Source organism: Phyllostomus discolor, chromosome 9 (genome assembly GCF_004126475.2).
Source record: "Phyllostomus discolor isolate MPI-MPIP mPhyDis1 chromosome 9, mPhyDis1.pri.v3, whole genome shotgun sequence".
In the NCBI taxonomy this organism is placed as follows: Eukaryota; Metazoa; Chordata; class Mammalia; order Chiroptera; family Phyllostomidae; genus Phyllostomus; species Phyllostomus discolor.
The window spans coordinates 50,226,053-50,243,785 of record NC_040911.2 but is presented as its reverse complement, the minus strand read 5'-3'; the positions used below and the strand labels follow the sequence as shown (position 1 = coordinate 50,243,785).

Below are 17,733 nucleotides of genomic sequence, written 5' to 3'. Positions count from 1 at the left end.
ACAACATGGATGGACCTAAGGGGTATTATACTAAGTAAAATAACTCAGAGAGAGGATGAATTATGCATGGTTTCACTTATATATAAAATATAAAAAACAAAACAAATAAAATAAGACAGAAATAGACTCATAGATAAGGAAAACAAATTGATAGTTGCCAGAGGAGAGGGTGTGGGGATGGGCAATAAAGGTGAAGAGTATTAGGAGGTGTAAACTTCTATTATAAAATAAATAGGTCACAGGCATGTAATGTACAGCACAAGGAATATAATCAATAGTATCATAATAGCTTTGTACCATGACAGATGGTTACTAGATTTATCACAGTGATTACTTTGTAATGTATGTAAATATTAAGTAACTATGATGTGTACCTGAATCTCATATAATATTGTATGTCAGTTATGCTTAAAAAAGGAAATATATAAACAGAATGACAAAAAAATTAAATGTGTAACATATGTGAGATGAAATATTTTATATATATTTAATATTCTATAATATATCACAGCATATATTTTTATCAATTTGTATTAAAAATGAAAAACAATAAACCACCTGGCTGTTCATGAAACAAATATTTCAGTCTTTTTGCTACACTTTATATTTGACCCATGTTTATGGAAAACAAGAACTAAGCTGCTTTGTAAGTTCAAACTAAATATACTTTATGAGTTTTTCTTTTTCATAAAATTTCCAGCTAACAAAATGTCTGCCAGAGTTATTAATTTAATTTTTACAAGTGAACATCACTATTTGGCATATGCTTCTAGCAATGGGGAGTTTGCAGTTAGTGTAAAGAAAGCCACAAACCATATGGAGGAACTGCAATGCTGTGTAAGATTCCCAAAGGAATGTAAAAGTGAAAATCCTCACCCTGCAAAACTCAGCATCTTCCACTGAATACTTGCCAGTGTTCTATAAATACTGGCAAATAAGAGAATTGAAGTAACTCTATTTTCTTCCTTTTCTCAAAAGAATAATGGTATATTTTTATTGGAGAAAATAGTTGACTGTTGAACAAAACATGTTTGAACTTCAGGGGTCTATTTATATGTGGATTCTTTTTTCAATAAATACTGTACCTTTTTTTAATCCATGACCAGAAGTCTATGGATGCAAAGGGGTCTTAGAACCAATTCCCCCATGGATATGGAAGGATGGTTAATTTGGGGGAGAGTCAAAATTTATATGCAAATGGGGATTTTCAACTGCCCAGAGATTAGCACCCCTAACATCTGTGTCATTCAGGGTCTACTGTACAGTTGTGTTTTAAGACAACTTTCTGGTCTGTGTTGCATTTCAGCATTCCTTTTTTTGTGTGGTATGCGACTGGGACCAGCAGCGTAGAGATTATACTCTTTTTTCTTCTGAAAAAATGGCAGAATCCCTTACATGCAATTCATGTTCTCCTGTGTAGTTTTAAGGGACAACCTCATAAACACCAATCTGAATGCTTTTGTAAGCTTAGTAAGCTCTTTATGAAGGGCTCAGGTTTAAATGAATGAAGTTATTTATGAGTTTAACCTAAATACACATTTTATACCTTTCCCATAAAATAATTTTAGGGGTGTTTTTGCAAACATGCACTAAAAGTAAAAGCACATAATACAATGTGAATTAACTGAAACAAACCACCAAACAACAATGTGCCAAATTAAAAAGAGAAATGATGCTAAAGCTAATTTCTCTACATTTTCATGCACCCTTCTGCTGAAGTGTGTGTGTGGTGGGACAACTCATGGAGAGAGGAGATTGGGCTGTGGCTGTTCTGCACATATAGGGCCTTCAGGCTCCCAAGAATTGCCTGCATTGCAGTATTGTTCATTTAAAGTGGTAGTTGAGAGCCTTTTATTAGTATCAGCTACTAGTTATCTACCACCTACTTTGTGCCAGACACTGCACAGATGCTTTGAATGCACATCATTATTGTATTCATGCAAAGATGCTGTAAATCCTCACTTTCAAGATGTCTTGGCTAACTCATAGACCTAAAGTGAGTGTCCCTGTGTCATAGCAGACCACAACAAGTGGCAGAGTAGAGATTCAAGGCCAAAGTTATTTTGCTACAAGTGCTGAGTTCTTACTGTTTGTGCTACTGAATTTTCAGGTACTTCATTTTTTGTTTTGATAGTAAACTAACACCCTGAACTAAAGGGAAATAATCATTGGTGTTATCTGCTCAAGATGTATGAAATAGTAAATTAGTTTAAGATATGATAAAAGTTATGTAACATTGACATTGAAGTGTAAATTTTATATAGAACATATCGTATATTTGAAAATTTATATTTATAAAATAAAATGTAAAACTTTTATTAGAGAAAATAAATACACATGATTAAATATTAATTTATAAAGCTATTGTAACATATATAAATCAATGTAGCCAGGTCCCTGGATGTCTTCATTAGGGAGATTCTCTAACTTGGTCTCCTTGGTCTCAGGCCTTTCCTCTGATGGGCTGTTTATGAATTGTCAGAACATTGTGTCCCACCCCTGTTCTTGAAAGCTGAACACCACCAGAGGTGGTTTGCAGACTGATTAACAATTAGCACTCTCTAGTAATTTTCCTATAGATCTTTACCTCATTAAATTTTTATCTCAAACCATAAAATGAAGTTCATATAAAAATTAACAGGATTAAATCTTGTGCAAGCATAAGAAGTTCAAGTAAACTAGAGAACTGATACATTAAAAAAGCATAGTACTTCAAAAGTCCAAAGTCAAGTTTAAGCATTTTTTTTGGCAAATGTAATAAACACTTATGAGACTGTGCAGAAAGCTCCCATTCATTTGGCTTTGAAACAACTGAAATTATAGTTACCAGAAATGTCTTCTATAGTCAACATTTGTGAGAAAGAAAACAAATTAATAAATGGATAGCAGAAGATTGTTTTTTAAGGTATATTTCAAATCATATCATGGACACAGTTCAGAGGCAGCCCAGCATTCCACACTTCTACAATAAAGATTTGTTCTTCATAATGAAGAACATGGCTGGTATCCTTAAGTATCTTCTAAACCAGGGATGTCAAACTCATTTTCACCAGAGGCCACATCAGCCTCATGGTTGCCTTCCAAGGACCAAATGTAATTTTAGGACTGTATAAATTAACTACTCCTTAACTAGGGTCAAGGACCTTGGTGCTGCCACTGGGTAGAAACAAGGTGCCATGCCAGACAAAACAAGGCAGAGGGCTGGATTCTGCCTGCAGGCCTTGTGTTTGCCACCTGTGTTCTAAATTGCCTAAAACAGATAGCTTTCTTTGTACAATTTTGGTGCTCTATATAATGTAATTCCTTCAAAAGAGTAATCTTATATATGGACTGTGCAGTAACGGCCTTTATCCAAATAGGTAACCACCCAGGATTCTTTTTCATGGACCCATTGCTTGCATCTACTTTGCCATATGTAAGGAGCAGGGCATAAAGTGCCCAGAGTGTGGGCCCATTCTGTGCTGTGAATATGGTCCCATAGCATTCTGCCTTGTCTCTTCCTTCTGGCCTCAGGATCCTCTACTTGCTCAGTTCCTCTGAGATTCTTGAAAATAGATTTTGTGTGTGTGTGTGTTTCTCCCAGTGTGTCCATAGCTATTTTAATGGTAAGCTGGTAGAAAAAGGCATCATAGACTACCAATCAAATCCAACCTTAAACCAGAAGTTTTACAGTCAATTATCTTTAAAAATACATTATTTGGTTAGGAAACCAATTATTTAGAATTTACATTTTATTTTACAGTAATTTGAAGGTAGTTTTTCAGAAGAAAATCTTTTAAGATGGTGAACCATCCTTTATCCATAGATTTTTGCATATTTGTGAATAGACTTGTATAAGATTTGTTAATAGGCTTGTCCTAGTCACTAAAAAGAGTAAATTATGGTAATTGTTCTTTCAGACAGACCTTAGTCAACTGAGGTCATAGCATAAAACATGCAGTATTCTCATTCAAGACCTTCTAGAATTGAGATATTTGGGTATTAAAGAATTTATGAGGATTAAAGAAACAAGTGTAATATTTGTTCCCGCCTATTAGGGCAACAAATATGTAACTCAAAATCTGAAAAAATAAAATGATAGAAATGTTCCACACATTGTATGTATAATAGCAAAACTGTGGATATAATTTATATATTAATTAATGAAGACTTGTATTTTGTTAAATTATAAAATACTATATGAGCATTAAAATAATTACATGTGACTTCCGGTCAAGATGGAGGAGTAGGTAGACACACTTTGCCTCCTTGCACAACCAAAAGCAGGACAACAAAAAATTTCAAAACAAAAAATAACCAGAACTGACAGAAAATCAAACTGTATGAATATTCTACAACCAAAGAATTACAGAAGAAACATTTATCCAGACTGGTAGATGGGGACAGAGATGAGCAGTTGGAGCACAGAGGACTCACCACAAGGTGGTGGCTGGAGGACTGGAGTGGGCAAGGTGGTGGCTGGCAGAGTGAGCTGTCCCACAAATGCATGTGGATAAACTGGGAGGAACAACTACGGAGCAAAACAGGCTGTGCAACCCAGGGTTCCAGTGCAGGGAAATAAAGCCTCAAAATCTCTGACTGAAAAAACCTGTGGGGGTTGAGGTGGTGGGATAAACACCCAGCCTCACAGGAGAGTTCATTGGAGAGACCCACAGGGCCCTAGAACGTACACAAACTCACCTACCCTGGAATCAGCACCAGAAGGGCTCAATTTGCTTGTGGGTAGCAGAAGTGACTGAAAGCTGTCTGAGAGCTGAGCAAGTAGCACTGTTCCCCTTCTGACTCCTTCTCACATACTGTGCCACAACTCAGTGATGTGGGTTGCCCCATCCTGGCAAATACCTAAGGCTCTGCCCCTTACTATGTAACAGGCAAGTTGAGACCAAATAAATAAATAAGTAAGTAAGTAAGTAAATAAATAAATAGCATGGCCCAAATGAAAGAATAGATCAAAACTCCACAGAAATACAACTAAGTGATGAGATAGCCAACCTATCAGACGCAGAGTTCGAAACACTGGTAACCAGGATGCTCACAAAAATGGCTGAGAATGCTCACAAAATAGAGGAAAAAGTGAAGGCTATACTAAGTGAAATAAAGGAAAATGTACAGGGAAGCAACAGTGACAGGAAGGAAACCAGGACTCAAAACAACAGTTTGGACCAGAAGGAAAAAATAAACATTCATCCAGAACAAAATAAAGAAACAAGAATTCAAAAACATGAGATGAGGCTTAGGAACCTCCAGAAAAACTTGAAATGTTCCGACATCTAAATCATAGGGGTGCTAGAAGGAGAAGAGGAAGAGCAAGAAAATAAAAACTTATTTGAAAAAATAAAGGAGAACTTCCCCAATATGGCAAATGAAATAGATTTCTAGGAAGTCCAGGATGCCCAGAGAGTCCCAAAGAAGTTGGGCCCAAGGAGGAACACACCAAGGCACATCATAATTACATTACCCAAGATTAAAAATAAGGAGAGAATCTTAAAAGCAGCAAGAGAAAAGGAGACAGTTACCTACAAAGGAGTTCCCATAAGACTATCAGCTCATTTCTCAAAAGATCCTTCCGGTAAAGAAGGGGCTGGAAAGAAGTATTCAAAGTTATGAAAGGCAAGGACCTACATCCAAGATTACTCTATCCAGCAAAGCTATCATTTAGAATGGAAGGGCAGATAAAGTGCTTCCCAGATAAGGTCAAGTTAAAGGAGTTCATCATCGTTGAACTCTTGTTATATGAAATGTTAAAGGGACTTATCTATGAAAAAGAAGATCAAAACTATGAACAGTAAAATGACAACCAACACACAACTATCAACAACCAAACCTAAAAAGCACAAAAATGAATTAAGCAAACAACTAGAACAGCGACAGATTCATAGAAATAGAGATCACATGGAGGGTTATGAGCAGGGAGGTGGAGGGGAGAAGTGGGGGAAAAGGTACAGGGAATGAGAAGCGTAAATTGTAGGTACAAAATAAACAGAGGGAGGTTAAGAATAGTATGGGAAATGGAGAAGCCAAAGAACTTATATGCACAACCCATGGACATGAACTAAGGTAGGGGAATGATGGTGGGAGGGGCAGTTCAGGGCTGAGGGGAATAAAGAGGAGGAAAAAATGTTACAACTATAACAGCATAATAAATAAAATATATTTAAAAATAAAATAAAATAATTACATGTCTGTATTTATTGACATGGAAAGAGTTACATCATATATTATTAAGTAATTAATGTAGGTTTCAAAATAGGATGACCCTTATTTTATATGTGCAAGTATGAATGTGAGAATCTTACTGTGTTTGTGAGGGTGTTTATGCAAAAATTAAAAATGTAAGCATTTTATGTTATATAATTTATTATTTTACAAATTAGGAAAAATGAAGTCATCACTGTAGGTAATGGGAAATTAAGACATATTATGAGAACTGACAGAGTATAAGTAGGATGAAAACCAATGTATGTAACTTAATGACAGGTACCATACACAGAAAGGAGTGTCATCTAGGTATTAATGATAAGAGGTGGAGATAATGGACATTACAAAACAAGGGTATTAAGTAGAGGTGAAAATGATATTTTAAAAGTATATAGGTAATATAATGTGAAAATTATTAATTAAGGGATGGTGAAGAATGATTATTTGTCCTTACCACTACCTTTTACAATTACTTTTAACCCATTAATGACAAATCTCATCTTGGAATTAAGTCTCAGAAAATTTTACATGTCTCATAATTTAACCGAAAATGCTGAAATTGCTTATTAGCTGGAAAAACTGCATTATTTGGGTACATATCCATTAGAGCAGCCATTTCTGCAGTTTAAAAGATTTCATCTACAACTCAATACAAGTGCCTGTTAATGTTTGCAAAGTTAAATGTCACTACTGGTCAATTTTTTTTCATAGAATTTCAATTATCTTCAACACAGTGCATGTTAAAATCTTGACTCTGATTTGACATGAAGATATTTTCCTTGCAAGAGTTAAAAATAATGTAAATGAAATTTCTACCAGAAAACTTGTAAGTGGTATAATTCCTTATATTTGAGTTTTTCATCACCAATTTCTGTGCCAGGTTGCATGTTCAGCTGCTTGGCTGCCCCTACAATACATGAAAATGCTCATTTTTTTATAGGAATATCCTGGCAAAGACCTACTACTTCCATGAATTATTAGTGCTTTTCTTCTCATTATATTAAAGAAAAACAGAGAGGCAGATCCAAGTTCAAGTGGCTTTCAATGTCTGAGACATATTTGATGTAAAGCTCTTCAATTAGAAGAAAGTCTATGCCTTGTTTTACCACCTGGAAACCTAAAGGAAAACTCAAGTTATCTTTTATTTCTGTATTAGAATTTTAACAAAAAGTTGATTAAGAGAATGATTGATCAAAGTAATAAGTGAGAAAATGTGATAATAAACTGAGTAACCAACTTACAACATAGAGAAACTTTTGTGTTTTCAATAACATTTATGAAAAATAAAATTATAAGTGGAAAGTGACCTGTTGAAAACTCCTTAACATTACATTAAAGAAAGAGAAAGACCCAAGACTGATTTGTCCATGGAAATACAGTTGACCAGAGGCCGAGTTGTTTCAAGTAACAGGCAAAACCCTGTAATTTTAAACTACTACTTCAGAAAAACTAGAACAAAGAAGAAAATAGTCAGCCTTGTTCCATCATCAGCATGTTACATACTGGTGCATGGCCTTCTTCTGCCCATGTGTGTTTGTACAGATTGACCTCCTGCTGGGTGTACTGAGTGTTAAACAAAATTAACATAGGAAACTCATAGGTCCTAGATGAAAGAAAGGTGATAGAAGAAGGGATTTTGTGACAGGTAACTTCTATTACAGGCATTCCCATGCTTCTAAAATTTTTTTGAATTCCATATTGTAGCCAGGTTGGGGTGAAATACAAATATTAGGAAGGAGAATAAGAAAAGAAAAATGAAGAAGGGACAAAAGACAATAATACACTCCTAACATATGACAAAACAATGGATAAAGAAATTAGGAGCATTAGTTCTAGAGTCTGACTCTCTCTAGCCTGAGTCTTCTCACCTAAAAAGGGGGATATGATAGTACTGGGGAGGATTAAATTAGCTAATAAATATGAAGTTAGCATGAAATGTAAGCTGTTTTTATTGCTGTGTTAATTTCAGGGAGAATGTTCACTCTCTTGATTTAAAGTTAAAATGGCTAGGATTCTTGTAAAACGTTTCTATCCCCACCTAAAATTGGAATGTATAAGGCATGTTAAATTCTTATTTTTACTGTTCATATTTAGTGCTCTTTGAGATACATATGTCAGGCTTAACACTAGATGTAAGACTAGAGTGAACTCAGATTTAAAACTAAACACACAGGTTATTTTTCTTGTGTTATAACAGGAGTGGGAGGAAAGATGAAGGCATTAGCAGCTGCTGGGAACAGATGGGGATGCCATCAGGAGTCCCACTTCTCTTTCCCCAGGTGACCTCTGCTTATGGATCCCCTCTCTCCTCTTACCTAGGCTTTCTCCATGTGGCAGGAACACGGCCACTGTGTGAACATCCTTAGGGCTGGGCTTGTATAATCCTGGTTCTCTTACAGGCTAGCAGAAAGAGCTCCATTTGGGGCTGACCTAGTTGATCATATGCCCATCCTGATTGCCTGTGGCCTGGGAGATACAGTGCTGTGAGAGGTGGCCAGACCAACCTACCTCAGTGCCCAGGGAGTGAGGGGTGATATGACTAGGAGCCTTCACAGAAGCTCATGGGCCTGAGGAAAGTAGTTTCCAAAGAAAGGAAGATTCTGTAACTTCTTTGTGATGGAAAGAAAGGAACATGGAACTGACAGAAGCTAATAGGTAGGTCCATGAGGAGTGAGGGAGAAGAGGACAGGGAGAGTGAGAAAGGAGAGATGGAGCTTTGTTCATTTTGTAAAGGGGCAAATGTTGATGCCTCGAGGAAGGGGTGTTCTTTTATAATATATTGTAGTTCCCCTTGGGGTCAGCACCAAAGGGGTAGTTTGTCACCTTGTACATATAGAACATTAGATACTGGAACTTGCTCTGCAGACTGAATGACATTTAGTCCAGGGCTTGTTTCCAGGCTCTGGTCTTTGTGATCCTCCACAAAGATTTCAATTCTGTTGTTGGGACATCTGGGCTCTAAAGGGAAATTTTTTAAAGTTGTAGTCATTTCTAACTACATCTAAGAATGCAAAGGAAAAATCCCTCTTATGGATTGTGTCGATCCCTCTATGGTATATATATTCTTTTTTTGTCATTATTGCTGTTATTTGCTTTTTCCTGAAAAATATAACATGCTTTAGAGTTCTCCATATTCTAAATCTCATTTAAAAAGTGTTGAATCAAAGAAGTCTGCCAACTCTTTTTGTTTTCTCTACTTTTCTCTCCATGTCGGACTGCTCTGGCAAAGGAGAATAATATTACCTTACCATGTAAAACATGGTTAATGGCTTTAAAAGAATTCCCCAGCAACTGAATAATGGGCTGCCAAAAATATTCTTGGTGCCAAAGGATCTGGATATGTCTGTTCCATTTACTGTGTGTTTCTCCTTTCATCATGACTAAGTGCTCACAAAAGACAATAAAAACCTAACCCTCTAGGGTATGCAGTGTTTGAGGACAGAAACCATATTTTAATATATTCAGTACTATAACCTAACATATATTGATGCTTAGCAAAGTATCGACAGCAAACAATGATGGATACCTATGGAGTGTAAGAGGCTCAAATTATTAATTAGATTGATTTCCAATGTCTAGAAGGAAGCCATTTCGTTGTCTGTATTGTGCTTGGTTGCGTGGCTTAATAATACTTATTCTAAGGATTTCTGGAAATCTTGCACTGGATACTTTTAACCTGTTCTGCCTGTTTGATTAAGTTTACTTTTCTCAGAAATAAGAAGATGGAACCTATTTCTTAATTAAACCTCCATGTTCTAAAAGCCTGATAGTGCAGTATAGCAAAGTCATTTATTTTTATTTTACTTTGATAGGAAATTGAGCCTATTAAAGATAGTTTTTTTAAATTTGTTTAAAATCAGTTTTGGAATATATTGAAAAAATCTGAGAAAATGCAAATGTAGAAAACTTTAAAAGGTGCTTCATTTCTCCCTGGAAGCAAGAAAAGTCAAGAAAAGGAGCATCTAAACCTATTCCCCTCCTGCCTCACCACCCCCCACCTTCCCCTGGACCCTTCCTACTTGGTCTGTGCTCAGACTGTCTGGTTCCCACTTGGCAGGAGACTCTCAATCTCTCCTGCTTAGTTTGGGCCAGGCCATCGCCATCTGTCCTGGAATACCATGTGGTTTCTGACTCAGGCTATTCCTCCCCAGTGTCTTAATTGTTAGGCTCATAGAGGCTGGATAATTGTCTTCAAAGAATTCCTGAGATAGAGACTCTTAATTGTTTTGCATGTGACTCACAGGACAGATTATATACATATGGGACTCATTCCTCTGGGCCTTGGGCCATGAGAAATTCTTGGGCTGATTAACTAAAATTACATATCATTTACTCCAATATGCTTCAGCAAAGCATATTGGAATTCAGTTGGTAAGAGTAACTTTATCCAAGGAGATAAGCCTGAATCTGCTTTAAATTTGGATGTGTGTGGGTATAAAATTCATATCTGAAACTTAGTCCATTGTTTAAAAAAATTTTAATTCTCTATTATAATTACAGAGTATGAAGCCAAACCCCATGATGAAAAACCATGTTTGTGCTGTCTTGAGACTGGTTTGATCCTCAGAAAATACACTACTCCTACATAATCTCCCATGTTTCCAGACAATCTGTCTAATATGGAGACACTAAGTGGCCACCTGAAGATAAAACATATGAGGCAGAGTTCTCAAGAAAGAAAAATAAATACCATCTTAATTTATTTTGACTTTAGGAAAAGAAACAGGGTAGCTTTTTAGGTGCTCCTGGAGACCAATGCTGAATCCACCACTTCCTGTTTGCAGACCTAAATTGTGCAGAAAGGCAATATTTATCCGCTGTGATTATCAAGTACCTAGTACAAAGCACAATATATAAATTTAGGGATACATGGATGTTTACTTGAAATAGTTACTGAAATCAAAATATTTTTGCAACTAACTGAATGTCATGAAAATATAAAAGTATGGGTTAAGCACAAACCCTTAACTTTTGTATAAAAATATTTTTTATACTCAGCTGCATTTTGCTGTGTTGGATATACTATTCTTCAAATCATGTCACTTGAAAAATCATTTTTGCATTCAGAAGACTTCTGATTAAAATATTTAGTTTAACACATAAAATGTTAATCTTGTGCTTCAACATTAGTAAGATAAAGGCATGGTATATAATGATTTGGAAATTAAGAGTGTTGTTTGGGGGAAAAAAGCTTTACCTATAGGTTCCTTTGACTGGTCTAATTAAATTAACATAATTCACATAACAGGATAAAAACCAATTTAATTTTATAAATATGGGAACCCCAAAGATAAAGATGCTCCCAGATAGGCGACTGAGGTTTATATATTACCTACTATTGTCTAAGGAGAAGGAGGTATGGGTCTGGGACTTCACAGGGAAGGAAGAGAATTTATGGGAAGATGGGAAGAACAAATGCCTGGTACACAAATGCAGAGGAGTCTTTCTGTGTAAAAAGAAATTATCTTTGGCAATGCTGTTTTCCTCATACAGGCACTGGTATCTCAAGTCTTTTAGGCAGTTAAGGGGGAGGTAGAAAGAAAAACTTCCTCTGTTTTCTGCTTCTTACAAATAATCAGTCTAAAATAATCTTCATGAAAAAGAGACAAATTGTCCTCCCCGACAGTGTCTAGTGTTACACAAAAGTAAAAGTTGAATTTTAGAGAGTACAACTTACGGTATTTAGAGAGTACATTATGCTATTTAATTATTTTTGACAGGAGAGTTTTGCTCATATTATTCTGAACCAAACACAGACATTTAGAGAATGATTTAGTGAACTACTGCCTCACCATAGGAAAGTGGGGTAGAGATTTGTCTCATTAACTCCCGATGTGGAATTCTCTCTAAAAAGCTATTTGGGCACTGGAGGAAAGTGGAGGTGCATCCTAGAGAAAACAAAGTCTTCCACTTAAGTTAAAACCATATACCTATCAGGGTGTACAGAAACAGAGCAAAACTGTCTGGATACTTGGTGGGCACTGATTATACTCCTTTCTTTTGTTACAGGCTCAACGTGGGAAAAGACATTTAGGCAGATTGGCTTTGAAAGGTAAGTGGGGTTTAGCATGTTTCCACTTTTAACTTAGTAATGTCCTATTTTATTCTAAGTAATTTATTGATTATAAATCAGTGGTATTGCTACCACTATTTTAGTAGGTGAGTGCCCTTGGGTAAGTCATCATTTTGCCCCTTGAGACTCAGTTTCTTGGTAAAGCAGAGTTTTGCATTGTAAAATCCTTGCCTGCAGTCTGACAGGAAATGAAGATTAAATGGAGCAACTTATTTGAAAACACTTCTTAGAGAATTATAAGAATTAGAATTTACTTTCTTCTAGCTTATTACTTCATGTGTCATATTCAGTTCTATAGTTTTAGTGAAGAGAAATTTTTATTTATACTGATGTCTTTCCAATTATTAAAATTATTAGACATTAGATCTAAGTGAAAGGTTGAGATCACATCACTCTTTTTTTAACCTTCACCCAAGGATACATTTTATTGACTTTTAGAAAGAGAGGAAGGGAGATTGAGAAAAACATTGATGTCAGAGAAAAACACTGAAAGGTTGCCTCAACACACACTCCAATTGTGCATCAAACCTGCAACCTAATTATGTGCCCAGACCAGAATCAAACCTGAAATCTTTGGTGTATGGATGACACTTCAACCAACTGAGCAACCTGGCCAGGGCAAGATTGTATTACTCTTAAACATTTCCACACCTGCATCTCCCCAAAAGAAAAAAAATGTTCCTCATGATAACACAGAAAATGTAGAAGTAGGGTTGATAAACGCACTAAACCACCTTGGAATTCAATGGCAGCATATCAGACAGATCTCTTCCAGTAGCATTTATTGTCTTATATTCAATTTGCGATGTCAATACAGCCATTGGAAGAACAAAAAGTAATTTCAATTTTTTCTATAATCTCAATAATTTCAATTTACTCTAAAAGTAAATTTTGACTAGTTCTTTTCATCATATTGAAAGTGTGTTTTTATGTGTATTGATTAAGCTGACAGAGTGCTTACAACATATAAAAGAATAATATACTTTAAAATGAGTTATTTCTCCAATAGTGAGAGAAAATAGCTCATCACTAGTTCAACTGTGATAGCATTTTTGTACCATTTAAAAATAATTTCAAAGATTTATTTATTTTTCTACATACAATTCTACTCAATCAGTACCATCACTTTTGGTTCTCACAGTATCTTCTCATAGCTCTTGAGGTTATTGTGGGAGACTGGCCTGGATGAGCAGATCCTATGGGCCAACTTAAAATAAAGAATGGAAAACCAGGTGCAGCTTCATTTCATGGGAAATCTTTTCCCAAAGCATCTTTCTTTCCATTCTCCTTTCACATTCTGAAAAGGTGTAACACATACACAAAGGAGAGAGAAAAGCAAATTGAATGTCACTTATCCATTGTCCTGGTTCAGTAAGATTTTGTCATACTTGCTTTACCTAGTTTTTTGCCTGACATGTTTTTAAATGTCGGACATTATGTCATTTTGGCCCTATGTAGGTCAGTATGCATCTCTGAAAACATGGGTGTTTTGTTCTAGAATTGTAATGCTCCTATCATACCGAAGGCAAATAACAACAAATCCTTAGCATCTTTTATCACTCAGTCAATGTTTAAATTTCCTGACCATCTCATAAATGTCATTTTAAAGATATTAGTTTGAATCAGCATACTACTAAATTTCATAAATTCCATTTTGATCTCTCAAGCCTCTTTATTCAAATGGTTTTCCCCAATTCATTTTGGGTTTCTTCATATCGTTGACTTCTGAAGAAACTAGCTCCATTGTCCTGTAGAATGTCTCACACTCTGTATTTGTCTGTTTGTGGTATTGATTTTGTTTTTTATTCTATTCCCCTATTTGTGTAAACTCAAATTGTCCTCTTTCAGTCATTGGGAACAACTTCATATTGACTTTTTGTCCTTTTGACACAGAAGTACTGTTTTTTTATAGTCTCCATGTTTCTAGCACAAGTAGATAGGTGTACTGAGTCAGGCATCCACCAAGGAGCCTTTCCTTCTCTATGGAAAATAGTATTTGGAAACAGTAATCTAAGTACTAGAGGTGCTCATCAATTCTGGCATGACACTGTTTCTGGGCCTTTCCAATAGATAGAGCTAGGAAATACCTTTTTTTAAGAGAAATAAATCCTGAAGTCATACAGTATTTTCCATTCAAGTTTAATATTTCAGAAATTTTAATTTCTTTGATATCACCTGTTTCATTTTAATGGAAATATAATATTTTCAAAATAATACTAACACTAAAATTACAATAGGATCACTGAGTGAAGTTTAAAATTTTTTCACTTTGTATTAATTTTATATTTTATTAAAAACATAAGATCAAAAAATGAAAACTAAAGTTGACTAAATTTCTTTATGTTTCTATGTGGCAATGCCACAAATTTTGTATATTTAAAAAAAATTTTATATACAATTTATATGTTTAAAAAGTATATATATATATAATTTGGTTCATTTATTTTAGAATCTTTTTGATTCAACAGATTTTTTCTGTAATTTAATTTAATTTTTGAATATATAACTTATGTCTCCAAGTACAAATTATATGACAGAGTTTTTTTTTCAGAAAAATGTCACATTTATTCCTTTCCCTTGTGTCCTGTTCATTCCTTCTTCTACAGTTACCATGTGTATTAGCTTTTGATTTAACCTTCTGATATTTACATTTGCATATGAAAACTAATACTTATTATACCTGTATTCTTCCACTGCCTCACATAAAGAGTGTCATATTAAATACATTCTTCTGCACTTTGATTTTTCTTTTACCAAGAGTATATCCTAGATATCATTCCACATTGATGTATGTAGATGTTCTTCACTGCACTAACCTGCAAATGGCATCATTTTGTGTAGACGAGCTAACACAAGGAGTGGAATTGGTCAAATAAGGGATCTTATCAGTATCAAGCTTTACTAATAATTTCAAGTGTACATACAAGTAATCAAGGGACACTGATACTGTAGGGGGAAATCTGGGATTTCCCATGTGGCTGCCTAAGTCCATGCTCTCTGGCTCAGAGTGATAGATGAGGTTTCTAATGAGGCTTGCAGGTCCCTAACATTGCAGGAATATTTAATTTTGCATCATCCCCAGTTTTATACCTAAGAAATTTGAATAGCTCAAATGATATTCTCCAGGGAGTTAAGCTTCATAACTCTGTGGATTGAAGATTTGTTTACCATAACATGCTAAAACAGGGATTTCCTGCTTGAAGCATTCCATTGATGAGGACTGGCTTGTGAGCAAAAAAATTATTAATCTATTTGTCCAGTGATCTAGTTAATATTTACAAAGAGCTTAAACCAGGTCAATTACCTTTTTTCCCCATCCGCAGTGCATTCCTGGTAATCAAGAGGAAAATGGATCACAGACCATTTGCTTTAACTCCTTCTTCAGTACCTTATGGGTGGACATTTAGACTGTTTCCGGTCTTCTGCTCTTACAAAAAAAATAAAGTTTTGTTAAATATTGCCAAGTTTTAATCCCTAGAGTTTCAATAATTTTCACTCCCATCAGCAAGGCATGAATATAACTATTTTGCCAGAGCCTTTCCAATGGAGTATGCTGTCAAACTTGAGATTTTTGCCAATTTGACAGGTGAGAAATGTATTTCAGTGTTCTTTTAATTTGTATTTATCCTGGGTCATTTTTTCATTGAATAAAAACAGGTTGAGATTTTTCACTGTCCTTTAAGTGAAACACTTTGGGCAAGAGCTTCTTCTAAAATGGTTAAGGATTCATTAATCAACAGGATGTGGCAATTGAAACATTTTCTTCCTGGCTTACATGACCTTGACCTTTCTTTCATTTACTTAAATAATGACTTAATGCAAACAGTGACCATGTCCCACACTATGTTAAATCATTTCTAGTCTATACAACAACCTCATAGGCCAGGGATTGGCAGACCTGCTATAAAGAATGGATCGTAAACATTTCAGGCTTTATAGGCCATACAATTTCTGTTCTATTTTCACTTTTGCCACTGTAACCACAAGCAGCTATAGGTAACAGGTATGGCTGTATTCCAAAACAACTTTATTAACAAAAACAAAAACAGGTAGGTGGCAGAAGTTGCCTGTTGGCCATTGGTGACCACCACAATAGACTATGGTCACCATCTCTCAGGTAAAGAAACTCAAAAGCAAATAGTCTACCCATATAGAACCATCCATCTTGACCTGCATTCAAGTAAATGTTTGCCTGGTTTCAAAGACGAAGATTTTTTACAATAAACCATACCAAATTATGGAATTATAGGTCTTTTCCATTTTGTGTTGTTTTATCTTTTTCTAGTCCTATGTCTCTGAGGACATAGTCCCAAATCACAAGTTTCATTGGCAGTTCTCATCTTATGAATATTTAAAATAAATCCAGATAGTATAAATTCCATATTATTGTACCTTCCTAAAATGTTTATGTTTTCAAATAGATGTACAAATAAAAATATTATTAAGGAATCTATTCAGTGATAGGCTTTGTTTTTAAATTGTCATCTCAGTTTGCTGATCATATTGATTATTAGATTTTATGTTAAAATGTCATCCTGTGTTTTTCCATGTCATCCCAGAGTATTCTCTGCATTGCATCAACTATCTTAAAATATAGAACAGGTATTAATCTTTGGGATTATTGTGCATTTATAGTTGCAAAAGCTGTATAAGCAGTGCTGTCAAATATGGCTTTTTTTTTTCTTCTCAAGTTTAACCTCTTCTTTCTCTTAAAGGGAATTTTAATTATATCTTAAATGAAGCTTTTTGATTCTTTAGAGCAATTGTGAGACATACTGATCCTTTCATTGCTATGTCCTTTGAAGTTTGCCCACCAATCTATTTGCTGGCTGATTTTTTAAGGGGATCACATCTAAAGAAAAGAAGTGACTGTTACCTAAAGCTTCAAAGCTTTCTCCATGGATAAGAAAACAAAGATATCCTCTGTTGTACATTTTGTAACTGAAAGAAAGACCTGGGGATTGGTGCTCCCATCACTTTTTGCAGTAACATTTGCCATGAGATGGTGTTCAGCAATTCACTTTCGGAAAACTTTGTGATCACATGCCTTATTTAAGAATAAATACACATTGTCACAGTTTATATGGCTGGATTCATGATAATATGTTATGTTCACCTCCAGAACAACCACCCTAGCTCCTCTGTGGAGTACAACCAGTTTATTTTAGGACTTACAGCACTGTGCTGTAACAGAGAAAGGATATGGGTTCCTATATCTTTGTTGCCATTTCTAACACCACCACCATCCACTCTTAGTGCTACAATATTGATAACTGCATAACAAAAGATGACTCAGTTGTGTTATGTTATTGTGTTTTTGTTATAGAGAAAAATATGTGTAACATATTTTAATTTCAGTTAGAAAGCTTAACTTCTGTGCAGGTTTTCTAAGCTTATGAATATAAATATTTCCAAGTCATATTCATTAATTTTGGTTAAGGCAATGCAGGTGGGTATTTTTT

The 17,733-nt window shown here is 35.1% G+C and overlaps 1 protein-coding gene across 1 annotated transcript in view; it reads left to right on the top strand.

Annotated features, from left to right (window-relative positions):
- Window positions 1-17,733, top strand: part of PIEZO2 (piezo type mechanosensitive ion channel component 2) — a 427,386-nt gene that overhangs the window by 143,873 nt on the left and 265,780 nt on the right. Inside the window, 1 exon segment of the mRNA XM_036009325.1 lies at window positions 12,208-12,250. Coding sequence (XP_035865218.1) covers window positions 12,208-12,250 — 43 coding nt within the window.